Below are 27224 nucleotides of genomic sequence, written 5' to 3'. Positions count from 1 at the left end.
ATCAAGCTGCCAAACTGTGGATACATAAAGAACAGTTTGTGGACTTGAATCTGAGTCTTTGATCTCTGTGTGTTGGAAATCCAGGAGACCACTAGAGGCTGTTAGCAGCTTTTCCACCTGAATGAAGTAGTCACCTTTGATTCTCTTGAGCCCCAGTGAGAGCAGGGGGCTGTGCTCTGCCCTGTGAGGCTGGTCAGCCAGTGCTTCTACCTGGGCTACCAGCCAGCCAGACGGGCCCTCGGGGGGCTGGTTGTGGCGGGGGGTGGGGGGGTCTTTTGGATTTTGGATTGTAAAGGACAGCTTTGGGAGCTATCCAGAGTTTGTGCTCCACGTGGACCACAGCATACTGGGAGCAGGACATCATGGGATGCTGTAGTGGCAGGTGCACCTTGGCCTTCATCTGTGGCATGCAGTTGGTAAGTGCAAGGATTACTATTGATCCTATAAGGGGCGCGATCGATCAGTAGAGTGGAAAGCCTTTTTTTTTTTTTTTTCCTTTTTGAAATCTTGCACTCAAACAAGTTATGTCTTGTTTGTATGAAAGCGCAAAGGTTACAGTTTCAGAAGTTAATAGAGGTATTAAAAGTCACAATACACGGTATAATTTTGCTTGAGATGCTGTTGATGGAAGCTTTAAGACTGCTTAAAGTCCACATTGACCTTTAATTGGTTTGGGTGGTCGGGTGGTTTGGGTGAATCAGCATCAAGCAGATGCTACATATGGAGGAGACATGAACAACGTGCACAGGTCAAATAGAAAAAAACCAATCTGATTTAAACACAGCGTATCGCACTTTTTTTTTCCATCGGTATCTGTATCAGTGGTAATTGGTACCAGTCTAGACAACAGGGAAGGAGGGCTGGGGTTTCAGCTGCATGCCTGCAGGTGAGGATGTGCAAGTAACAGCATGAGCAGTTTCATTAGTCCTGTCCTGCCTGAAAAATAAGTCTCCCCAGTTAAAAAACCAAATCACAAAGGAGGGAGATAAACTTAGCAGTTGCTTTCCTGTTTTCTTTTATATGCACTTATTCTAGTCGATGTTGGCTTCTGCACTGCTCCTTCTCCTCTCTGCCACTCATAGAACAGACCACAGTCTATTCACATGTACTTGGTCAAACCAGTATCCTCTGAAATGGGAACTGGAAGTATATCCTGCTGCTTGTCACGAACAGGAGTTCTTGTTCTCAAAGGAGAGGACTGAAGAGGCTCTTTAACTTGCTAGCCATACAGGTCATGACTCGACCTATGAAATATTGTAACAAAGCTCAACCTTGGAGATGCTTAAAACATTTTTATGCAAATGTAAAATGAGCAATTTCCTGTTGAACTGAGACCACACGTCTGTTGATGGGTCTTACGAGTGGCTCAGCACACACTTGTCCGTGTTCGGGTGGCTGAGTGGAAAGCAGACAATAGCTGAGTTTCCATTACATTTTTTTGCTAAATAAAAGCAATATTTGTACATTTTGACAAAACGGGTGTTTCTGTTAAACAGTCTTTAGCGCATTAGCCTAAAGTAAAATCTTGTTCTTCTCGTGAGATTTTATGAAAATGGCGGCTTATGCAAGGTAGCCACGTAGCGTTTTTCTTTGGGATTTCTACTTGCTTCGGAGAATTGGCTTTTCAAAGCTTTTCCTCCCTCATTTTCTTTTCTAAAACTCTGAAATTTGTTGTTGTTTGTTCCACACTGCGCCATCTTTACCGTAAAGGAACTGGGCATGACCCCCGACGTCTTGTCCGGGGACACGTAAATGCGGAGAAAGTGTCTCCTTTACACTTTTGCAATATGTTTCTATGTCGAAACATCTGAAAAAACTACTCATGAGAGGGTAAAAGATTTTTTAGCGATATTTGAGACTTTTTTTTCGAAATCTAGGTGTTTCCATTTGCGGGGTTTTATTGCAATATTTCGTTTTTGCACAATTCTAGGTGTAATAGAAATGGATCTAATTAGATTTCATAGGTGTTTTGCAACACAGCATTTTATGTTTAGTTTTCAAAAATGCAAAATAAAATACTTTAAGATGTGTTTTTTTTTTTTTCTCAGCGTGGCTTCTAATCTAGCAAGTGTAATGTAGTCCTGTGCATCTCCAGGGAAGCCGTAGACTTCACAAAGAAGGTGGCTGTTCCAGGCAGATGAGTTTATGGAGTATTATCATTACATTGCATTGTTTCCTGTTAATGTATTTGGTATTGCTTGAAAGATTTGTTAAGTGATGAAAACTTTAGTTAAAGACTGTTATTGACAATTAAATCAGATGATGTGATTTCTCTACAGTTGATGAAAATGCAGTCACTGTCAGCACTCGAAGATGCACGATTGCGTATGTGTAAAGATCCCACATATAAAATGAATGCCTTTGTTGAGTGTGTTATGTTGTGTGTGATGCTGCTAAATCTTAGCTGGTGTGAGCAGTATGAGCAGTCTGATAGTATGTTACTTCTCCTGGAAAACAAGAATTTCAATATCTTTTTATTCATGATATTGAACGCAATGTCAGTGCATTGCTAGGCTTGACACATTAACAAATTTTGCCATGCGATTAATCGTGTCAGAAATGATTGCAATAGACAATAATAGCGCTAAGCGATTATTGTTGTCATTTTGATACCATTTTCAACGAAATAAGAAAAATACCTTAATAATGTAAACGCACCCTTTCAAAGATAAACGTACTTTAATTTCTAAAGAACATTTAGCTTGATGTGCAGACGAGACTCATTCCTTCCCCAGACTGCTAAAACAGATCAGGATTTCTCCTGAGGTTTTGGCAATGTCGTTTTCTGGAATATATGGTCTCTAAACACAATGTAACACAGTTACAGCTTCGGACTTGACCAGAGGTGGAATGGTAAGATGTCATTTTTCATGTCATTGTAAAGTTGTGGCATTGCCGTTTGTAACATGTATGTTCATCCAGGCAGTTAATAATGGCTGTAAATGTAAAATGTTTGCAACATTTTTCAAAATGTTTCTTTTTTTTTAACAATATTTAAATGGCAGCATCGCTTTACCAACCACGTTGTCTGGGTGCACACCATGTCGCACTGTCCTGTTTGTATTTAATCTATCAGTTACCCCAGTGGTCGTGGACTGTCTGGAAAGCCTGTTTGTTAAGGTTTTTTTTTTTTCCCAGCTGGGAAAACTGCCATTGATGGTTGTGTTTTAAGTGGATGGCTTGTTGTGATGCTGTGCTGATTTAATGTTGCCTTAAAGCAAATGTGGCACTCGAATGGGAAAAAACAAGAAAAATGAAAACGATTGCGTCTGCAAAATTTTTGCGAACATTTATTCTTATCGTGCAATTAATTGACTTATTGCAACAGACCTATTTATTGCTTCTTGAGACATTTTAACCAAGAACTCACCTACACTTCCAGTGAAGATTATGTCTTCACTCTTACAAATTAAGTCCTCATCTTAGGCTTTATATTCAACTAAAGGTGTACTGTTACTGCACACAGAGTACAGTACAAACAAAATCCAGGCAAACTCCTTCACAGGCTCAGGCAACATGTAAGAGGATCTGTTGTTAGGTTTGTTTTCTCTTTGTACATTCAGAGACTGGGGATGTACTGCTATATAGAATGTGACATTGTGCATGCATGTGCACCGATGCATAAACATGAAGAGAAACGCTTGTGCTGTCGGCATTCTCCGCTTATGCAGTCATGTACAGTAAGCATGTGCAAACTGAAGACCTATTGTTGTGTTGAATGGTACCCTGTCACAGACTCCATGAAGCCTCCGTGTGGTTCATGCAAAGGCAAATTATTGGAAAAATTCTCTCATTTACCATAACATATCATGTGTGGGGCCCATGTTGGAAGAGTGAGTGCTTGTAAAATGTCTATTGTGTTGTTAAAAAAAAAAAAGACTTTCGCTGGCCACATTTTCATTAAAATAAGACATACAGCTGTGTAAGTGAAGACGTACATCAAAATGCTAATAAAAATGCCACATGGGACGTACATGCATGGAACACACCACTGTGCTGTAAATGGGGATGCTGTGTGATATAAAGGGGAGTGTGTGTGGATGTGTTTGCATGCTTGTGAATGAGATGCTGTCACAGAGATAGTCATTGTGTCTAATGCAGTGGAACTAATGCTATGCCATAGTCAACAACATGTTTTGCTCTGTTAACTGTTGTAATAGCTAAGCCAGCTGATATCACCAGTAGCTGAGCTGGAGCTCTAATACTGTATATTACAGCTTGCTTATGCGCGGCTAGCTATGTTACCTTTGAGGGTTCCTGACGATGAAATCCATGTCTCCACAAAAAACAGCAATTCTCCGCCTTTAAGGGATGTACACTTTAAGAAATTAAAACATGGCAGAAGCAGAACCCAAAGCGCCTTTGTCTAGAGAAACCACACTGACCACAAATTAAGAGCTGGCTTTTATCCTGCTTGTGACCCACAGTTGGAGGTAATTGTTTTTGTTGTGTGAGCTTCCACTTAATAATAATAAGTGACCCCAGAGAGTAAAAATCAACTTTGTTCAATGTGTCTTAAGTGGTAGAACTGATGTCTTATGTAACTTAACAGCCGTTTTTCCTTCTGCTTCATTAGCTGGGTTAATTGCAACAAGCTCACGTCACTACAACTAAGCTGAGATCAATGATCCAGGGTTGGATATATGTTTGCTTCACATAATCAGTCCAACCTGGTGAATTCCTGCCTGCTTATATTCAAAATTTATTTAGCGAAGCCATAGTTATTAACTACTTTCGATGCCAACGATTAGTTTAACAGAGATTTTATTAGTCTTACAACTCTGTGTGAAAAATGACTTTAGATACATGAAACTAATACTAATTTCTAAACTTGTAAAGTATTGTTGACTTGAAATTCCCATTTTATGTTGTCTTTCATTGTTTTCAGTTAAAATATAGGCTTTAAATCAAGGCCCCATGCTGTGATAAATATATTACAGGATAAACCGTCTTGTTTGGAGAAGTGTCGCAGATTATCCCAAAAGTGGATGTGATCACAATGTCTTTCAGCATCTCAGCAGCATTTTAAGGAGATATTAACAAAGCTGAACACTTGCTTTTCAGTGGAAAGGGTCTTTGATCTTTAAAAATAGCCCCCTTAAATCCTCCCAATTTTAATAGCATGTCCTAGTAGTCTTTTACTGGCTTTGCCCTGAAACTGACAAGATTTATTTATTTTTAACTTTGTTGGCTGGGTTGGCTGGTTCAAGTAAGTGCTGAAAATGAGTTAAACTGGCAGTGGGTAAACAAAGTCTTTAAAAAAAAAAAGTTCTTTGAAAGATAGCTGGGCAATTTTACGTGCAAGATTCAACCCCAACTTAAAAAAGTTAGGACATTGTGTACAATATAACTTATAACAGAATGTTATGATATGCTTATTTCATATATTACTTATATTTTACATCCAACAGAACATCAACAACACGTAAGATGTAGAAACCAAGTTGTTCTCCAATTTCAGGAAAAACATCATTTTGAATTTGATCGTGGGAACACATCTCAAACAAGTTAGAACAGGAGCAAAAGTAGGTCTGTCACAGTAACAAATTTTGGCATATGATTAACTGTCTCAGAAATTATTGCGATAGACAATAATATTGCACTAAGCGATGATTATTGTCATTTTGAGACCATTTTCAACTAAAATAACAATAATGCCATAATAATGCAAGTACACCCTTTCAAAGATCAGCATACTTTAATTTCTACAGAAATTAAAGTAAGAAACATAGGGCTGAGCGATATGACTAAAATCTCATATCACAATATCTGTCATTTTTTTATCTCCATGACGATATACATAACGACATGAAATTGTTTGTGTAATTTTATGTCAGTAATCAGATGTGCCAGATGTGCTGTTGAAACATAAATTTTTATGCTTTTATGCAAATATGCTTCCCATTTCTTACTAAAGCATTGGGCTATTAAAGTACTGAAACAAATGTTATGTAATATTATAGGCAAACTGTGAGCATAACAAAGCTAAAGGTTATAAAACTGGATTAAAAAACAAAACAAAACGATAGCTAATCAGATGGTGTTTTTACCAGCGCCTTTGTGCAAATACTCACCCACACAAGTACACACAAACACAAATACACAGATACATCGGATGGCACTGGTGACTCACCGTCTATGGCAATGGTTAAGGTCCTCTTTGCTATATTAGTCCACAGCGCCCACCAGCTGCTGTCACACATACAGTGACTCAATCATCCAATAGCCTTACAAGCAGCAGAGCTGTGGCTGCTTCAGTCAAGCTTGTGCAGACGGCTCGTGGGTGTTTAATGTTGATGGAGCTTTAATTATGTTATTGGTGTGTACGTTAATTGAATAGAGTAAATGGAGTAAAATTATAGGCTTGTAATTCAGTGCACTGAACAATTACAGTGAGACGATAATTCAAAATCCCGTAGGTCAATAATTAAGCTTTTCAGTAAAAACTATGTCCATTAAGTTGCTGTCAGGTGGTTGTTTGGGACAGGCATGCTAAAGTTTACACTCAACAGAGACTTTCTGAAATCAAATGTAAAGAAACAACATAAGCTACATGCTTAAAATGATCATGTTTTTTCAAATATATATATATATATATATATATATATATATATATATATATATATATATATATATATATATATATATATATATATATATATATATTACATAGAAGGAAGGTCAGTTTTCTCTCAATGTGGCCACAGGCTGTCTGAGACATTGTGTTTGTCTGTCTGTAGCAGTACATTCCTCTGACATTTCCACCACTGAGGGACATAATGAATAATTTATCTCTTGGAAACTGTGACATGAATGCAGAAATGGTATCTCTGCATGTGTGCCGCCTGAGTTACCTGATTGCACATTTGTGCGCATTCATTCCACTCCAGATGTCAATACACAAAGCACACAGATAAATCAAAGTTGTGGATTTTTCCAGAAAAAAGTTTAAAGTTTAACATTATATGTGTTTCAACATTACAGCCAAGTATAAGTACTTTCTGATCTGGTTTATAAGATTCATGTGGAATCGGTGTGAAGTTTAACTTTGTTGTTGCAGTTTTGCAAAAAGCCCCCCCCCCCCCCCCCCCCCTGCCTTCTCCACTGGATTTTTGGTAAGATTATGAAATTATTTCATTTTAGATACTCTGTCACTCTTATTTTACTGTCTGCATCCATCTCATACTGTTCCTTATCCAGCTGTTTAAAGTAAATTCACTTTGTGAATGCTTTGCTTTGAGTTAAAGGCGTCACCGGCTCAGTTGCAACAAGTATAATCTTCCGACCTCCTCCTTCATTGCTGCAGCTCAGTGAGATAAAAAGGCTTTCCTATCCTTTATGTGCGACACCGCTTTCAGCAAGGGCCGCACACAATCTCAGCTCGGAGTCTATAGATTTCCTGTCGCGTTTTCGTTTTCACAGACCCAATTTGTCAGCCTGTCCTGCCTCAGGTCTCCGTCTTTTCCTACGTGCCCGTCTTTTGTGTCCAAGTCTTTCTTGACCATTTTCATGTCTTTATTTGTTTCTACCTCCTTGTCTCTTTTTATTTCTCTGCTTAAAGGAGTTCAGCCATCACACTTTGACCAGTGACTTGACTGGTGGTCCATTTTAGGAGTTTAAATAGAGCTTGTGCACAAAACAAGTTTTTATTGATGAGGTACATGTAGTTCCAGCACCAGCTGCTTTTATGTTGTTCAGGTTGTTGATAGTGGACTGGCTTTTTGAGGAATCGTTCACTTTCACAGTATACAAGTTTTATTTCTTTATTTATAACATTGAAAACTTGTTTTCTACTGCCTTTAAACTTTTCTACTTTCCCACAGGATACTGCATAAGTGAAAAAAATTAGCTTTGCACAAAATCAGCCGGAATTTATGGCAAAGCAGCTCGTTGAAGTAGAAAAACAGGCTTAGATTTCTGATTTAAAAGTAAAAGAGGTGACTGATTATGTTTCTGTTTAATTTAAAACACAAACTTTATTAATGTAAAGAACATTATATATTGAATGTAGTTTGTTTATGAAAAAGGCGAATGCTAATCAAGAAAAAAAAAAGTAAAAAGGTAGAATTTAATTTGAATTGAATTAAAAAACTTTCATAAATCTTATGTAGAGTGAACATTTGTAAAAATATCATCCTGAGATATGCAGTCATGTCGCTACAGAGGAACCAGTAAAATACATTAAATGGTCGAAGTTGAGATTTGATGCGTAAGGTCAGGTTATCGATTAACAATGGTATCTAATTCATTAGGTAAGGTAAGCTGATCTTTCTTCCTCCTTTTCATTGTCTGTAACTTAACCAGCTAAAATGAAAAGTCAGCACAGTTTCATTCACCAAGACAGAGCAGCAAAGACAGCTCAGATGTATCCCATCGCAACTCCTGCAAATTATTTGCTTAATCCCTTAAATTTTTTTTTTTTTAATACTGCTGTCAAGTGATGAACTCTGACACTGGACAGCACTGAAATGAGAAGTCCGTCTTATTGAGCTTATCATTTCATTAGTTAAGCCTGCAGATTTTTTCACTATTTAATTTGAAGTGTTTTTCTAATTTAAGTCACAGGTTTGCATATGTTAAAATGTTTGCTTTTGATTTATTATCCAGTTACATAACTATATTGAAGATAATATACAATATATAAGTATATTAGATCCCTGCATGACTGTTTTATGTGGTGGTTCATGGAATTTCTTTGTGCAGATCAGTCAGTCTGACATGCTGTTACACCTTTTATAGTTGATCTGCGTTTCATACGTTGATGACCAACCTGAATATATTCACCTTACTTGTCTCAATCCTACACTTCTCCTGTTTCCTGCTTTTATTTTTTAGGACGTGTGTTTTCAGATTGAGTATTGTTCCTTTTATTTATACTTCATTGCATTTTATATGTTTATTTTCGTTGTAGGTTTGTGAGCCACCTGACATTCTGCTTTTGGGTCCTCCGCCCACACTGAGTGTGACATTAACAATGAATTATAAAGTAAAATTGTTTTGGAAGCCTTTATTAGTGCTTTTATGTATTATTTTGTCAAACCAGAGCTATCACCATCAGGATTTCATCAGGATCCAAGCGTGTAAACTGCGATATGGCTTTGTCATTACAAAAAAAAAACAAAAAAAAAAAACAAACAAAAAAAATAAAAATAATATATATATATATATATATATATATATATATATATATATATATATATATATATATATGTTCTTTTGTTTTTTTTTAATATACATATGTTTATTTGTAAAATGACTCAATAATGTGCTTCACCTCTGCAGTTTTGCAGAAATTAGTTTAAACTTATTGAGGCACCATGAGAAGTTTTTTGGGTTAGGATTAGTCAGCTACTAAAGTAAGAACATAAATGGTTAGAACAGAGATGACATGACTTTGCAAACAAATATAACTGCATTAGCTTGTAGCATGTAGGCGCTCTGCAACTTCAACAAGCAGCAGTGGTTTTATGTACAGTTTTTGAAGGTGTCCTATGACATCATGCTGTCAAAATCAACCCCAAACAGCCATTTCCACAACAACCTTAGGGACCTTTAGTCCTTCTGTAAATGGTTCACACAACATGCAGGAATGCAAAAGGGGCAAACAAGCCCTTATTGGGAGACGGAGGTTACATTGCAAACATTATTGCGAAGCAAATGTAATATTTCTGCTGCAGTAATTATTATATCTGCAGTTGCTGAACTCTTCCAGAATAATTCCACCTCTATTGACAGGCTGCTTCACTCTGAGATTTCAGGGCACTGAGCAATGCACAAGTTATCTCACGGCAGGCAATAGATCAGCTTTGTTAAAGCTAACAGACACTTTTAAGCTGGAACATCGGCTTCCTATACTTCAGGGTAGAAGCGGCTTTTTCTATGTTCTAAGCATTGATTTTTGTCGTTGTGCTTTCTTGCATCCACAGAATGTTTAATTATTTTACAGCGCTGTCCTTCACACACCAGATCGATAGCTAAACTAAAACGTGCATAAAAGCAGGACAGTTGTTAGTGTTGTTAGTGGTGCAATGGGTCCAACATGTCAGCACAACAACTTGCAGTGAAAAAAGAATTTTTCATAACTGTGTTGTTTTAACATCTGAACTTTGTGCAGTTGTTTGGTTCAAGGCAAAAATCTTGCCATGTTGTTTGTATTTCTCATGCAATGGAAAAATCAATCTGCCAGAAAAGTCTATCAAAAACGGCATTTCCAAACAGCACATCTTTCTCTTCATGCTGGGGTCTCCAGTCTCTGACACATTTAGTTCTGGGCAAAGACTGACTCTTTAAATTGGAAATGTTCTTAATTTGAAAAACACCTTGGGATGAAGTGTATCTCCCATGATCCTCTCCCAGTGGATGTCTGATGGTGTAAGCAAGGCTACATAACTGTGTAGTCATCTTCTGACGTTATCTTAGTTTCTGGTATCATATTTAAGTTAATCAATCACTTTGACAACAGAGGAGTGTTTTTCCGTGCTAGCTTGTGTTCCAGTAGCAGCTAATGATTCATTCAGAAACGTTAAACAGGCTTTTGAGTTTTACAGCATATTCTAAGTTGAATCCACATAATTTGTTGTTTTGTTTAGTAAAATTTTAATTCGTTGTAACTAATGAAAGGAAGGTGTGATCAATAGCACTAAAGATATTTGCATTCCTTTAAACTTCATGAAAACCAGGCTTGTCAAATCACCCACATGCATGAATGAAAGAGGTAAAATGTATCCTTCTTATCTCTTCTCTGCCTGAGATTGGCTGCTGTCAGTTTCAAAGCCACCGTGTGAGACGTTCCTGTCTGTGAATGTGTGTTTTACTAAAGAAAAATATAAGTTGTTTCCACTCTTGTAGCTCTAACCACATCACCCTCTGTGAAAATAGGCGTGTTCACCTATATTTTTGCCCACTGATACCATGCCAAGCTGGAGCCAAGGGCAAAATAAAACTCTTGCAGAGACATTTTTACAGAACTGAATGTGTAAATATTTTCTGTATTGTATTCAAAAGCTGAATGGTACTGGGATATTTGAATGATGGGGTTTTAGTTATACCCATATGAATGCAAATTAGGATGAAAAATACAGACCTGCAAGTCGAGCCAAAGCTGACAGGAATGTCATTACTTTTGGAAGCTTTGGATCAGAATTAAGCCTGAGGAAGGCATAACTATTCGAGCCACGGTGGTGCTGATATTGTCAAATAATCAAGGTTACATTTAAGTTTGTAAAGTTTAATCACCTTTGCTAAAACCTAATAATTTTTTAGATGTACGTAACGTTGACTGAAAAGCTGGTCTGACTGGCTTACATCCTAACAGACCTAAAAGTGTTCACACGGCAACAAAAAGGCATCCATGCTCTTCTTCAGATAATGAGAAAGCATTTTAATCCACTTTGACTCCTTAATGTAATATTTTGCTCTCATCAGGTCCAGGAACTTCAGATAAACTGTTTTAAAACATATTCACAGACATCAGCTACACTGCAGCACCGCTGTTCGACTATTTTATTCTATTTTCTGGAAAGCTTTCTCGTTAAACTGCAATTTTCCACCTCAGATGTTTTTGTAGTAAAAACAAGATAAGTTCCTATCCTAGCTGAGATGCTTGCAAGCCTTGTAAAAGCATTTAGAGGCTCACAGAAAGGGTGAAAAACCATGATACTGTATCATCTTACACTGTCATCATAAAACAGTCTGAGGAAACCATGGAAGAGTGAAAGAAGTAAAAAAAAAAAAAAAAAAAGTGAGGTCTTTTTGTTCGAGTTAGAAAAGCTGACTCAATTTATATTCCTCCACAGCTCAGTGGAGGCTTTAAATTGATCCCTTACACACTTGGATTATTTGTTATGCAGTCTCAGTGATCCTCGCACGCATATTGTAAAATCACTTCCACCGTATAGACTTTTGTTATAAATGTCTGAAAACTACAACCTAATCTAATGAATGGGTGTGCTGATCAGCAGATGTGCTTTAGTTGCCTAAAGCCAACATTTTTATTAGACTTTTTTTTTATTAACTGTAAAATTTATAGAGGTTATTATTATTAGTTATTATTTGACATTTATATAGAAACATTAGATAATTATCAGCTCAATAAGTGGATTATTTTTAGGCATTAACAGTCTAAAACATCTTTATGTGCTTGGTGACAGACCATCTTCATCTTAGTGTGTCGCAGTTTTGTGGAGAGACATTTGGATATTCTTCAGATCATTTTTTCAGCTGCTCTTTGCTGGTGGCGTTGTGTTGCTTTGGATGTCTCTTTGAAATTACCCCAAAGGAGTTGTGTTGGGTTCAAACTAGGCCATAGCTTTCATTTGAACCTGTCTTAAGAAACTTGTTGTAATTTGGGCCGTTTGCTTTGGATCGTTGCCACACTTAAATATTAATATTTCTCTTCTGTCAAGTTTCCGGTGACAGACTTTTCCCAACCAGTATTTTGATATAATCAAGGGTATTCATGTTCCCCTCGTTATATATAATCTTATTAAAGCCTTTTATATGTTTATATTATATACGTGTCTGTATTGAAACTGACACAATACATTTATTATTAATATTAAGGTAATTTGTTTAACTAGGACACATTTAAACTTGGATTGTTGTGGTGATTTGGTTTGATTGGGTGGGGAATTCTGAAAATATCCTCCCCTTTCTTTGGTTTGCTTTCGCAGTACACTTTCCTTTAGACGAACCAACCCACCTCAAACATGTCACAAATTTACAGCAGCTGCTTGCTATGGGGATGTATTCCCCAAAATAACCACTAACCAAGAACAAAGAATAAGAAAAACCAAGCCCTGATTGGCCTGGGCCAAAAACCACTTATTTACTGCAAATAGCCAAAGGAACAACTGCAAACTTTTTTAGTCTTGGGGTTTCTGTTTATATTTTTGAGTTAAACCTAAAGTAGTTTTCACCCGAATCTCAGTAGGAGCAGATACCGGGCATGTTGCAGTGTGTCACGTCATCACTCTTTAGTTTGCTGACTAGTTCGCTCGCTTCCACTGTCAGTGCCATGACCACTTACTTGCAAGTAAACAGAGACCCCCACTTTTCAAACAGACCAGGGTTCGCTTCTTTAATCGGCACCAGAGTTGAGATGCCTGTTCACACTGATCTAAACTTACAGCACTACCTGCAAAAACAGATGAGGATTCACTTAAAGTAACCAAACAGAGCCAGTTTGGATGTATTTTTATTTTATACTTTTATTTATCTATCAAAATGTGATTTATTAACTTATTGTAATTTGCGAAGGACTGGCGACCTGTCCAGGGTGTACTGCGCCTCTCACCGAATGATTGCTGGAGCAGGCTACAGCTACCAGCTACCTGAATCAGACTAAGCGGTTAGAAAAAATGGATGGATGGATGGATGGACACCTATTGTAACTTTCCTCTGGGATTGATACATATCTTATTATTTCATCGATTTAAAAATAATACTTTTTTTTTTATGATTAAATCAGTTGTCAGGTTTATGGAAAAGAAAGAAAACCTTTTCTAAGCTTTTCCATTAATATTGTTCAGCATTTTTTTTGTCATTTTTATTTTTACATTTTCTGACTGATATTGAATGCTGAGTCTTTTTCTTGGTATTGGTGTTAGTTTGACCTGAATTCAAACCAATATCGTCCTGCTCCCACTTCTGTGCTTCTCTGTGTTTACTTTGGCGGTCCTGGCGAGATTTTATTGCAAATATGCTATTCATTTCTGTGCAAAGGCTAAAGTAAGATTTTTACTTCTTGATGGCAATGGAAGACATTATGCTGTGTGTTTTGCACTGCCTGACCTCACACAGAAAAAGATTTCTGCTGGTAATCTGTGTGCTTAGTCTTCTCTTCCTATTTTTTCATTTGCTGGGTTGTGAAACGACAACGGCATGGTGGTTAGCAGCAAGACCTTCTCACAGCAAGAAGGTCGCTGGTTCGACCCTTGACTGGAGTGAGGCTCGAACAGTGGTCTTTCTGAGTGGAGTTTGCATGTCCTCCCCGTGTATGTGTGGGTTCTCTCCGGGTACTCCAGCTTCCTCCCACCTTCCAAAGGCATGCATCTTAGGTTAATTGGTTGTTCTAAAATTGCCTGTGAGCGTGAGTTGTTGTTTGTCTCTGTGTGGCCCTGTGATGGACTGGTGAACGGTCCTGGGTGTACCCTGCCTTTCACCCAAAGACTGCTGGGATAGACTCCCCGACCCTTCATTGGACTAAGCAGTTAGGACAATGAATGAATGGTTTGTGAAAGTAGTGTATTATCTTATAGTTGCTTTTGCACATAAATACCAAGAGATCATCTAGATAATTTGGTCTGGACTTTGTTTCAGCTGCTGTTCAGATGTGTTTCACAATAACGGTGTGTTCAGACCAAATGCGTTGTGAGTGTCAAAAACGCTCACCACTGATCACTAAACTGTCACTTTTGTGTCCAACGTCCAAGACGCTCCTGCCGTGTTTGCTGCTTGTCGGGAGCGAGCGGCAAACGCGGTGGAAAAGAGAGGGGCGAAAGGCGGAGCTTTCCTTCTGGTCAGTTTTAATGATGGCGGATGCAGTAGAGAGAGCGGTATGGCTTGATTTAGTAAATAGAGAACGTCGTCGTAGGGTGTCTCAGCCCCGTGTCTGGGTTCACCAGATATATCGTAGGCGTTCTGAGTTTGATGAGTTTCACCATTTACGCCAGGAGCTGTGTGCTGATGAGGATCGCTTCCAGCGCTATTTTCGTCTCAGCCCGGCTCAGTTTGACAACCTGCTGAGCCGAATTATATATCACTCTGATTGGTTGATGCCCGGCGTCACGCGGGAAAAGTTCGGATTTTCAATCTCTGGCGTTTGGGGCGCGTCATGCCCTTCATTGACATAATACTTTTTAACTTTTCAGCGCGTGACTCGCGTCATGCTGCCGCAGCAAACACTGACAACTTGCTGCGAGAAAGCTTGACGCCTCCTTGACGCACCTCCACATAGACTTTCCATGTAAACCAGACACTCTTTACACTCAAAACATGTCTGGTGTGACGCCTTTACATGGATACTGGATATGCTGGCCTTCATCTCTCCAAGGAAGGTTTGGTAAAACTTTGGTCCAGAGTATGCAGGAGGGAGAATATGAAACAAAAATTAGGCCGTGTGAATCATATCTTCTTTGCATTAAGCTGATAATAGCAGAAGTGAATCTGTGTCATGTTGATACATGCTTAGATTGGACTGCATGTATTTTTAAGTTTCAACGGTAGTGAGAAACGAGTGGAAAGAAGGATACAAGCCAGCAGAAAAGCAATGAAACAGCATCTCTTATGAAGGCATACACAAACACTTATTGGCACAAACATTAAATGCTCTGTAAGATTTGCATCTGCATTGGCATATTACCTAATTGTTCTCAAGATTTCTTTCAAGACTTTATAATCTTACTATGGCATTTATGAAGCATTAGTATTTCATTACTATTGATCATGTTTTCGAAAAAAGGGGATTATTTTATAATCTTTGAAACAAAACGGAACATTTTTATGCACATAGGCTTGTTATTTGATTACATTTGTGCCTAAACACGGAGTCAGATATTTTTCTAATGCACTCATCTTTTACACAGGGTTCACAGAGAGTTTCATGCCTGTGCAAGCTGAAGAAATGCCTCAGCTCTGAGTCACCTATTATAAAAATAAATGGGATGTTTCAGACAAACCTTCCTAATTGCACACCATTAGTGTCCATAGCTTCCCCTTGATACATGTGTTTAAATTGCAAGAAGACTTTAGTTTTCCACTGCTGCAGTTGTTTTAAAAAGCAAGAAAGAGGCAGTGTAGTATTTTAGGGTAGTAATGTTTTTTCGTAAATACAGAATAAAGTGCTCTTTAGAAAAAAAAAACACACACACACAAATAAGATGGTGCTTGCTAGTGTTCATGCCAAAATCCTCTTTTAATAGAAACAGTACAGGCGTAATTGCGGAACAGATCTAAAACTTCAAAGGGATTTTCTGAACCTCTCATCTTAAATTGCAGCTGTAGAAGACAAAGTTACTTTAGCCGGTTAGATATGATTGCTTGTGTCTGCAAACCAATCTGGTTGCCAGCTGCAGTCTTCCCATATCGTACTCTTGAGTCCTGACCCCATCTTTGAAAACCACCTCTGGTTTCATATCGACACACAGCACTGGTGAGTGACAGGAAAGCGAGGCGACAACATGCAAAAAGAGGTCATCTGTTGGATGGGAGCAAGCGATAGCTCAGGCGCGTGGACCTGCTGAGCTGCCAAGATGCATATCGACGGTGCTGGGAGCTGACCTTGTGCATGACCACCACTGATGGATGTGCGGAGATGGTGTATGCCTCCCGTTTTTTACACACAAGCAAGCAAACAGGATGACACAGACTCCGGATTTTTCTCTTTATCTTATTTTGATACACTTCGAACTGGTGCAGCGCTTACTTTGTAGGAATTTTTATTCCTGTTTTCTTATTTACCCCTCAAGGGAAGACCCTCCAATAGTTCTCCAAGAACTTGCCTCTAATTGAAGCAGTGTTGCAATTGCTGCAGTGGATCTTGATATTCCTCCTGTGCAGCTGTTTCGATCTCATTACATCGAAGGTGTGCTTGTAGTGAGCGACTGGTGAGGAATTCCTTGAGCTTCATTACACATAATCATGATAATTATGAGGAATTGAGATGACTAGTGTCAGACAAACCCCTCCTGTTTTGAGAGAAAATAACTATATTTTCCAAAACAGTGATATTTAGTTGGGTATCTGACAGTTTTTTTTTTTCCAGATGGGAGTAGAAGTCAGCTCTATATGTAGCTGTGAGAGCAAAATAAAGGAGTTACATGGTTTTCAGGAAGGAGTAATGATGTATTTTTTCATGTTTTCTTCAGACAAGATTTATATTTATGACAGTAATGTAACTATCCTCCCCATCAGCAACAAGTTTATTCCTCATCCTGCACTGTCTACAAGATTTATCATACTTATAGACCAAGAATTGTCTTAAACCTGTATATTTCTGTTGTCCTCTTTCATTCAGATCACCATCTTTCTTACCCTGGCCTTCCTATACTGTTCTGCCATATTTTTCTGTCCCTCTATCACTGTTGCCCTTGTTGCCTTGTAATTTTTCCCTCAGTCTTTCACTCAAGCTTGCTCTCTATCTTTCATTTTCCCTTTTGCTGCTCTGCACAGCCTCTCTCGGGCCATTTGAGTTGCTCAGGGAGCTGTGAAAACGATGTCTGTGTGTCTTTGCCTCTGCATCCTAGGGACTGCCTTTGTGTGGTTGACAGTTTGTGTGTGTGTGTGTGTATGTGTGCGTGTGTTCCCATGGAGGGACAACAGAGGTTGTGAAGCGTGTTAAGTCTTACTGTAGAGGCCCTTGGCCTGGGATGCAGAGGGTGGGATGGAGAGCAGAGAGGGAGAGCAGGAAGAAAGGATAGTTGTTGGATGGTAGATAGATAAATGTGTTTGGTTGTGTGTGTGTGTGTGTGTGTGTGTGTGTGGATCAATATTGGGATGAAGGGATTGAGATTCAGATGAATGAATGAGGAGAGGGCTAGAGATGAACAGGGGAAGCAGAGGAGGGGTAGATGATAACAAGAGAGGATGGATCGATGATGGATAGATAGGGTATGAATATATATCCATATATATGATATATCGATGAAGAAATGATTAATGGATGAATGCGCCGTTTAACACAGAGGTATGAGCAGAGATGGAAGGCGATGAAAAAAATCTTACTGTACTGTGGAATGATTTTATATCATGCATCAAATAATAGTAAATAATAATTATAAATATAGTGTGTGTGCTGACAGCGCCACATCACAGACGCATTGTATTTCATTTTGGAATGCTAAATAAGACCAGGAATCCAAAAAAAAGTCATGAGCAGCTAGTTGATGCCTTTCATGCTGCTTTTCCAATTCAGCCAGATCCAATTATTTTCAAATGTATGACAACATGTGCAAGGTAAGGTAGAGAAATTGGAAACATGGCAGCCATTAAATTTCATTGACAGGTGTGTTTAGTAATTTTTGCCCTTAATAAAACAAACAACTTGAAACTTGAAAGCTGAGAAGACAACGTTAACAGTTTTTGATATTCAGAAAGTGTTGGTCAAGTTACATCCACGAGTTGGTATTTTTATTATCTACAGCAACAAAAATGTGTCCCTGCCAGTGTAAACAAGCAGGCAATGCATGTTGTTGCTAAATTTGGCCAAAAGTTAACACATTTTCAAGGCTGCATTCAGCAAGTTGCAGATATAAAAAAATGTATGAAAGGCATCCTGTCATGTGTTGCCAGAGCTTTACATTGAGCTTGTTTTCATAGATCTTGTTGTTTGTTACCGTTTGTTTTATTCCATAAAACACTGTTTATGGAATCTGGAGTGGTTGCTATCCCCGATATCACCACTAGACACACTCTTCAAGTGCTAATTATTGCTTTGTGTTAAACATTAACGTGGACGGAGCTTTCTGCCCATCCTCTGCAATCATTCTGTACGAATTTCCATTTGTTTTCATTGAGTTTGCTGATGTACAACCAAACTGAGCTCCACCTCTGGAAATCATGGGGCAGTGTTGCACAATAAAGTTCTAAGAAGGAGCAAAAAGATGGATTAATGTCCGCACTGACCACCCCCGTCTGCTGTGCTGTATATTTTTACTTATACCTCGGTCAATTCTAATGACAACTGGCTGCATTATTTTCATATATCCGTACACGTAGTTCGACGAGTTAAATCACTGTAATATCACTACGTTACAAGGTGTAACCATAGCAACATGTTAATCAAGTGATTCAGATCTGCTTTTGACTGAATTTTGGTGAATGAAAAATACACACTGTAGCTTCACAGCGGTTGTTTCATATAAAAACTTCATGAAGGCCAACATGAAATAGTTCCTATACTTCAACATATTTAGCAAGTGTTGTAAAAAATAAATAAAAGTTTTTTACAAAATGTTAGCTGTGTTGGACCATTGGTGTAAGCGGATTTAAACAACTCGGATCCGTGCATTAGACGGCACGTTGTGGTGTTCTAGACTCCGTGTCATGCATTATAATGTCTAACACACTGCTCCTCATTATTTAATCATACATGTCTCTTTAAGAACATGTGTTGTAATGAGCTTCGCCATCGTCATGTCGTCGTACTGTCATGTCCTCAAGTCGTCATGTTTGCTGTATTCTATGAAAACAAACATCAGAACTCAGAAGTGCACTCTGAGCTCTGCACTGCCCTCTAGTGGGTGTCTTGCCTCATAACTAAGGATACACCGATACCGATATCAGTATCGTTATTGGGTCAATACCATGTGTGTTTACTCGTACTTGGTATTAATAAAAGTGTTCCGATACCACAACCAATACCTGACACCACAAAGCCAGTGCAGATGTGTGTGATGACATGTTTTGGATGTGTTTTATAAGAAATAAATGCAAAATGTGACATGTTTTGTTTCTTTGTTTCAAACTCACACATTTATCGTTGTGTTTGGGTAAAATGTGTCAAATCAAAATAAAACTTGTTGAAATTGTTAGATCTGTAATGTTATTACAATTGTATTGGGGAGGTAACTTAAGAAAGTACAAGTAATTTATTACAGCCTAAGGAAATCTTACACAGTTATAACAGCAATAATAACCATAGTCACAATAATTTTCACATAAACCGATTTGGTATCTGCAAATATCGGTATCTGCAGATATTCAAATTTCAGATATCGGTATCGGATCGGAACTCGCAAAAAGTGGATCGGTGCATCCCTACTCATATCAATTTCAACATAAAGCATGCGCGGGAGAATCTAGTCTGTAATGCTTGATGTTTGACACAGACACACCTTTAAATGTATATAAAAGAAGAATAAATTAATCTTAAGCCTTGACTTACTTGCACATTAGGTAGGCAGGTTACTTACATCTCATTGATTTCAATATGAGCTCTACAGCATCTTATATGTTAGTCTTTTAGAATCTTGCTCTGCCTTACCAGTGTAGTCTTTGGTTTAACAAAGTGGTTTCCATAACTGTGACCCTGGTGAAGCGTTCTCACTGTGCTTTGAGACAGATGCTGAACACATGCACCGTCGGCCTTGTCTGCAAACCACTCTGCTTTTGTCAGTGGCATCTTTTATCACATCACTTTTTCATCAACTGGCATTTATAGATTTGCAGTTACATTTGATAGTGTTGCTTTACAATGTGATATTAAAAAAAATGTTACAATGGATAATATTCACGAGGAACGGATTATTAAAAATGACTTTTACAATCATTTTGCTACATTAGCATTCCGTTGAGTCTTCCTCATTATTTCCTCCAGACAGAAATCCGTAGCAGAGCCAGACTTGAGAGATACATTAGAGAATCTGATTAAAACATGATGTGACACCAAAAAATGCAATTCTATATTTGCAATTATCATGCTTTAAAATGTGCAAATGTTTGCCTGGATGCACATTGAACACAGTGATAAGGTAAAGCTGTGTCCAGATGGAGGGGGGAAAGGGAATGTGGAGCTAAATCCTTCCTGCAAAAACTTCTCTGATTTTCCAAAGACAGCTTTGTCATGCACCTCTTAACTTGCTTCCCTCCCATAATCCAACAAAGCTAATGTGCCAAAATCCTTCTTAGACATTCAGCTTGCTTCTTCCTGTCACATGACAGTTATTTCCACCTGTCTCCAAAACCCTCAAGTGATGTGATGTGGTTGGTTACAGTTATGGAAAGTGAATATTATCCTCACAATATAACAGCTGAAGTCATTGCCTGACAGGTGATGGATGTGACCTTTATTGATTTATCTTCTAATGATTTGTCATCGCTTGATCGATACTGGGGCGACAGAATGGTGTCTCACAGCAGGAAAGTTCTATTAGAGCTTACTGGGCCTTTTATTTTGGTGATTACAATAGGCTGCCCATCCCATAACTCTGCAAAGGCATAAATCCCACCAGGAAAAGGCCCCAGGGAAGACACGCTGTAGGGACTGTATCTCCGGCTGGGAATGCTTCAGGATTCTCCCCAGTGAGCTGGAAGAAGTAGCCAAGGTGAGGGATGCCTGGCTACTCTGCTTGTGCTGCTGTCCCTGTGACCCAACTTCAGCATCAGCAATAGAAGATGCAGCGATAAATACAAGAATCAAAACTGTAATTTTACATACTTTTAGACATATCTGGAGAGAAAATGTTAAAGTTTTTTTTTAGTCATGTTTGACACACTCCTAAACTTCTGTGCAGAAATACAGCAGATGGTGCATAATTTACCTGCAATTAGTAGGTATAGGATAGCAGCATAGCAATCATAATGAGTCCCAAACCACTTTTGTAATTCATACACTTGATTTTATATTTATGCTGAAATATGTGTGATCTTGATAATTGAAAAGGAAAATAGAAACTGCTGCCATACTCCTGCCACATTTCTGCTTGCAGAACATCAATGCCTTTTATTTTTGTTTTTCCCAAGCTGTTTGAGATCACTCTTTCATATTTCTGAGCCAGAATACTCCCTGAAAACTAAAGCCTCAGTGCATCTGGCTGAGCCTGCTTACATCCAACTGAACTTGTCATAATTAGGCCAAAAAGACCCTGAAGTGGGGCTATAGAATAAAATATGAAATGCTGAGTTTGTTTCCAACACTTTTTGCTGACACATTGTATGGTCAATATGTTTGCATTAATATTGACATAAAGACATTATGTAGCTTTTAAAAATGAACTGTACATCATTAAAGCTACTAGTATAATATAAACCCCTGCGGTGTTTGGCATTAGGATGAAGGGAAGCAGATCCCTCAGGTCCCACTGGTCTGACTTGCTTCTGGACATGAATATGGATCAAGGAAGTTTAGAAACCTGATCATCACCTCCCGTCCCACCTCCCACCTTGGCTCCTTGTCATGTTTTGAGTGATGTATAAAATGTCAGGAATTAGTTGGAATAGCATGACTAAAAATATAAACATTATTTTAACTACTACATTAATGATTATTTTATTGCAGTATCAGGTACAAAGCCTGTAAAAACCTTTCTGTAACTCCTTTTATTTTTTTTAACCACCCGGATATCAGGCTTGTAGATCACTTCCCTTTAAACAATTCTATTTTTTATGTTTTGAAAAGCAAAGATTAGATTCCTGATTTGCGTTTTGATTGAATGAAGAGCTTCCTTATTGGCAGTAGGTCAGATTTTCATTGCTGTCTGCCAAGCTCTTCTGTCACTACTCCAAAAGCAGCCATTATTTTGATCTATAAATATATTTCTTGGTGCTTTGTTCTTTGACACACACACACACACACTCAAATGATTGCACATTGTCATGCAGGGCACAATTTCATTACCATGTACACACAAACATGCAGATGAATTCAGTGTGCCTTGCTCTGGTGTCTTGCAGTATGAATCCAGAGAACCTTCTTCTCCTCACACTCCACCTGACGCTGCCAATAAAGGCGACTTTTGTTTCAGTTTTAAATCCCTTTCAGGAATAAAACTGTATTGAGTGATGTGCAAAAGTAGAAGTAGTTTGGCATTTCACTTTCATCCTTACCTGTAATCATTTTCTTCCACTGCGCATCCCTCTCTCTTGCTCCTCTTGCTCAGTACGAATTGATTTAGTCTTATTACCTTACACACCTGCCCTCTGCCTTGGCTCCAGTCCCATCTTCCATTCACATAGACACACATACACATGGTATTGCCCTCTTTCTTTTTTTTTTTTTTTCTGCTGTTACTGTCATACTTTCACATACACAAACACACAAAGGCACAGTAATCAGATCCGACAATCTCTTGTATTTTTGAATACGGCAGCTAAAGGGAGATCCAGATACAGTGTCAGCTTACAGCCCAGTTCCGTATCAGCATATCAGCCAAACTACATCTCACCAAAATAGATACACAGTATGTTTTTAGATATAGGAGACATGGTGCTGGGGGTGTTTTTCAGTGTGTATGATTGTGGATGTAACATAAACTTTCTCCGTAGTAGTGTGTAGTATAAATATGAGTGTCTGGCATTTCCTGTTTACTTTTGTCATTACTGGTGTGATGTGGTTGACCAATGTGCAACTTTTATCTCAGACTATTTTACCACTTGAATCTGCGGGTCATTTCACAAACATTTTGAGGGCGGTAAGGATGCGCCACAGATTAGTGGGATTAAAGAAAGACAGAGGAGGACTCGGAGGTCAAAAGTGACCCATCAGCAGGTAAATTATTAACAGTTGCAGAACAGACCTGTGTAAGCGTTTACGCATCATGCTGGCATCACGGTCATGCTGTGATCACACACGATGTCTGCGAGGAACGCATCGTGGTATTTAAAGTGTTAAAATTCAGCAATGAAATGGATTTACTGCAATGCAACAAATCTAAATATTTCAGCATCATGTGGGTTGTGGCTAACGCTGTGTGCTACTTATAACTAACTGAGGAGATGGAATTTAGGATATATAAGACACATATTTTATCTCACCAACACCACTAAGTTAATGTTTTGCTTCCTCTGATTGCTTTGTGAAGAAACAACACAGAAGCTTGTTTGGTTTATTTGTGCATTGGCAAAATCTGGTTAAAGAGAGGCTCATCATTGTGACAGTTTGGCTGAACTGGTTTGTGAAAAGGACTATATACTCTAGAAACATTTCAATACTAGTAAATGTCCTAAATGAATAATCTTTATCATGTAAAAGGTGTCAACACTGATGTAAAAATGTAGCTTTGTCATTGGTTTAGTTGCATGTGATAGAGTTTATATGAACTACTTTACTGATAGCTTTACTACCAGGAAAATCAATTGAATCCTCTGAAACGTATTTGTTGTTTTGGGAATTTCTTTTCATACTGGCACCAGTCAGTTAGCAAATGTAAACTAGACTTTTAAAAAGTAAACTAAATATGTTAGTTGGACTAAAATAAAAGTAGAGTCCAGGCTCCAAAATCAAAATATTACACCCAGATAACACTATTTAAGGATGAATTACTCCCATGTTAAATTCACAAGGTGTATTTGGAGCATGATGCTCTGCTCATGCTCCAAAGTGCAAAATTCCTACATCTTTGTAAAACAACTGTAACCTATTACAACCAAATTCCCAATAAAGCTGTTGTCATTTACATATTCTTCTGTTTATTTTGTCGGATGGCTAAACATAGAAGAAATTGTGACTGGAAGCAGCCAAATAAAATGGTTGGTAGAAAGATTTTAAGACTTTTTTTAAAGCCACTGCAAAACCTTGACAAAATTTGGTAACTTAAGGTCAGTAAAGTAAGTCTTGATTTGTTTCGATGACTAATGACCACCCACGTGGACAATTGGAAGCTAAAAAATGTCTTTAGCATTTTTTTCCACAAAATCCACAACATTACAGTGATAAACATTCCCCTTTCATGCATGGTGATCCAGTTATACGGCCTGGTTGAACTGGTTCATCTCAGCTGTTCTGACTCTTCTTATATCAGCTTTATTAGAGGAATATTTGTTGGAATTTTTGGCTTCTAGTTCAGGTGATCTAGGAGGTTTATTGTATCACTGCCTTTAATTGCTGCCACTACTCACATCATACTGGAAGCATGTCTGCATTTGGGAGCTCTTTGATATTCCGCTGACGTCTATGTACGCTGAGGCAGCAGGTTTGCAAAAAAGAAAAAAATAAACCCAAAAAACTGATGAACTGAACAAATATTAAGACAAAAAAAAAATTCTTTTTTTAGTCCAATACGATCACTCACTTGATGAAAGCAAACCAATATCATTTGGCAATCTGCAGGCCTTTTGCAGCGGGGGACATGATTGATTGAAATAAAGGGAGACGATGCGTAATGCCGACACTGTCAGCTGTCCAATCCCCAGAAAGGTTTTTATGATTGATGGTTCGCAGAAGCATTGAGAGCTCTCACACCTCTGCACTGCACTCTCAGCACTCATGGTGATTACATCTGAATGTGTGTGTGTCTAGAGAAACAAGAGTGATGGTGCATCGATGTATGTGTGTGTGTCTGCACATGTGGGGTTGATTACAGTGACAAGCTTCTGCCAGCTTATATTTTATGTGTGAGTGTTAAGGTGATGCTGCAGTCTGTTCGTGTGCGATTTCGTGATTCTGTCTTCTTGTGTGTGTTGCTGTGGAAACCCGAGAGGTATTGGGGGGGTAATGTGTGACTGAACGAAGGAGGAAGCCAGTGAAGGACAAGCCAGGATGTTTTAAAAAGGAAGAGATGCAAGAAGGGAGTCAGGGACAGAGAGAGGCTTTGGAAGGGAAAGAGGGAAACTATACACAAGACCAGGTCTAAGGAAGGAATGAAAAGGGGGGAATGGGAATGTGACGGTAAATTCTGACGGTATGATAACGTTGAACAAAATCATCAAGGTTTCATGTTATACTGTGTTGTTGTGACTCTTTTTTTTTTTTTTTTTTTAAATATCTGGGTTAGAAAAACCAACTTATTTAGGTTGAATAAACCTTTGCCATCCACCTTTTTGCAGTATTCAAAGTATTCCCATACTGCTGACTTCATCTTTTTCTTTGGAGGAATAAATTAGATGGGTTCATCCCTTCCCTCAGCCATCTTTGCTACTTACACTCCACGGGGGGAGTGTCCATACACTCTTACAGCACCTGCACAAAACTCCAGAAACACCTGACTTGCAAACTCTCCCTGTGATTTATATGACAGAAGACAGTTCATTCTGCAGGCATGGTATCACGGTGTGACGGAAAATGTAATAGTATTCATACTGCGACTTTTTCATACCTCGGTTTACCTTGAAACCGGAATCCGGCGCATCCCTAGATGAGAAGTTGTATGGATGAATTGAACTTTTACAGATGAGTAGAAAGAGAGGGTTGTATATTAGCAAGGAAAGCATTAAGAATGGTTTTTTAACTTAGGGAAGGACATATAAAGAAGTGTTTGAGGATTTATTTGTTGTGAAAAGTTTTAATTTCCTGATTCTGTTTAAATAAACCTTTTAGACACCTTTTGTTGCCTAACAAACAAAAACACAGAGGTTTCCCACTTTAGGTTCGCTGGCCTGTGCAATGAAAATGCAAAATGCTAAACTACAGACTTTAGTTGACACAAATCAAATAACATTTTATCTCAAATTATGCAAAATATTTTCCCCAATGCTACTGCAGGTGCCCGTAGGGGGCTATACTATATGCCCTGCATAGTGTTTAGGACATGCTTGTGCTAAAATTTGGAGATGAGATGGAGTACTTAAATGGGTACGACTCACCACATCTCCAATGAACAGATTTAGTTAGAAAATATCCTGAAGTTTAGTCTTCAAGTGTGTTATTTCATTTCACAAATTAAAAAGTTAGATGAACAGAATACTTAAAACAAACTATTTACAATCAAAATCAAAGTCAATTGGTCAACATTTCTCCATATATGTTCTGTTTTGCAGACAAAAAACTATTCAAGTTGTTCAATATTTATTTGAAATATAACTTTTTAAAATAATAAAATAAAATATAACAGACAGGATATGACATAGACATTTACCTCTGGACCTGAAAACATTCATAGCCTACTGACTAAACGATAGTTTGTTAAGTTGCAAATTTCTTTTTGAAAAAGTAACTTTTGATGCACTCTAGCAACTGAAAACCAGTGCTTTTTCATACTCCCAGCATATCTGCCAGTTCCAGGGTCTTTGTGGAGCCTCCAGGTATGTTTAGACTGCTTGAAGCAAAACAACAATTAGTTATTATCGAGGTGTATTAAATCAGCTATATCAATCATTTTCTACCACTGTTAGGAAGAGATTGTGGGCTACTTGCCTGCTGTTGTCACACTTAGGTCAGTAGCATTATCCACTCAACACTCATTTCCTTCTGTCTTCTTGGAAAGACGTCACTTTGTGTTTTGATAGATTCTTGCACAGCTCCAACCCTATTATTTTGATAAAAAAATTGCCCATAAACATGCTTGCTAGAAGTGCTAAACACCCTCTTTACAGCAGGTGTCACTGCTAGAATAATTTGCCATGGTTATACAGGCTCATTGAATGCCTGTCTCTTGGGGCGAAAGCAGCATCAGTTTCAATAAAGTGGCTGGTAATGAAAAGGTGAGATGTGGTGATGCTGAGTGACCTGTTCTCACGCTGTATTGTTATCAGTTTCAGATTTGTTTTTCACTGTGTGGAAAAGGTGGAGGTGTGATGCGAGAGCCTGTGAAACATGTCAGTTGTTTGAGTCTCATGCTCAGTGTGAGATTTTT

General features: G+C 38.3%; 1 protein-coding gene across 2 annotated transcripts in view; it reads left to right on the top strand.

Moving 5' to 3' along the window:
- Positions 1–362: 362 nt before the first annotated feature.
- nkain2 (sodium/potassium transporting ATPase interacting 2) overlaps positions 363–27224 on the top strand; it is a gene marked incomplete at both ends in the record, with an annotated part of 99088 nt that continues 72226 nt past the window's right edge. For both annotated transcript variants that reach the window (XM_079255485.1, XM_079255484.1), the window contains one exon: positions 363–416. In XM_079255485.1, the coding sequence (XP_079111611.1) occupies positions 363–416 (54 nt within the window). The remainder of the gene's footprint in view (positions 417–27224) is intronic.

The sequence above is a fragment of the Telmatherina bonti genome, assembly GCF_933228915.1.
Source record: "Telmatherina bonti genome assembly, chromosome: 16".
In the NCBI taxonomy this organism is placed as follows: Eukaryota; Metazoa; Chordata; class Actinopteri; order Atheriniformes; family Telmatherinidae; genus Telmatherina; species Telmatherina bonti.
Note: the sequence above shows the minus strand (reverse complement) of the source record. Positions and strands in the feature narration are given on the sequence as shown.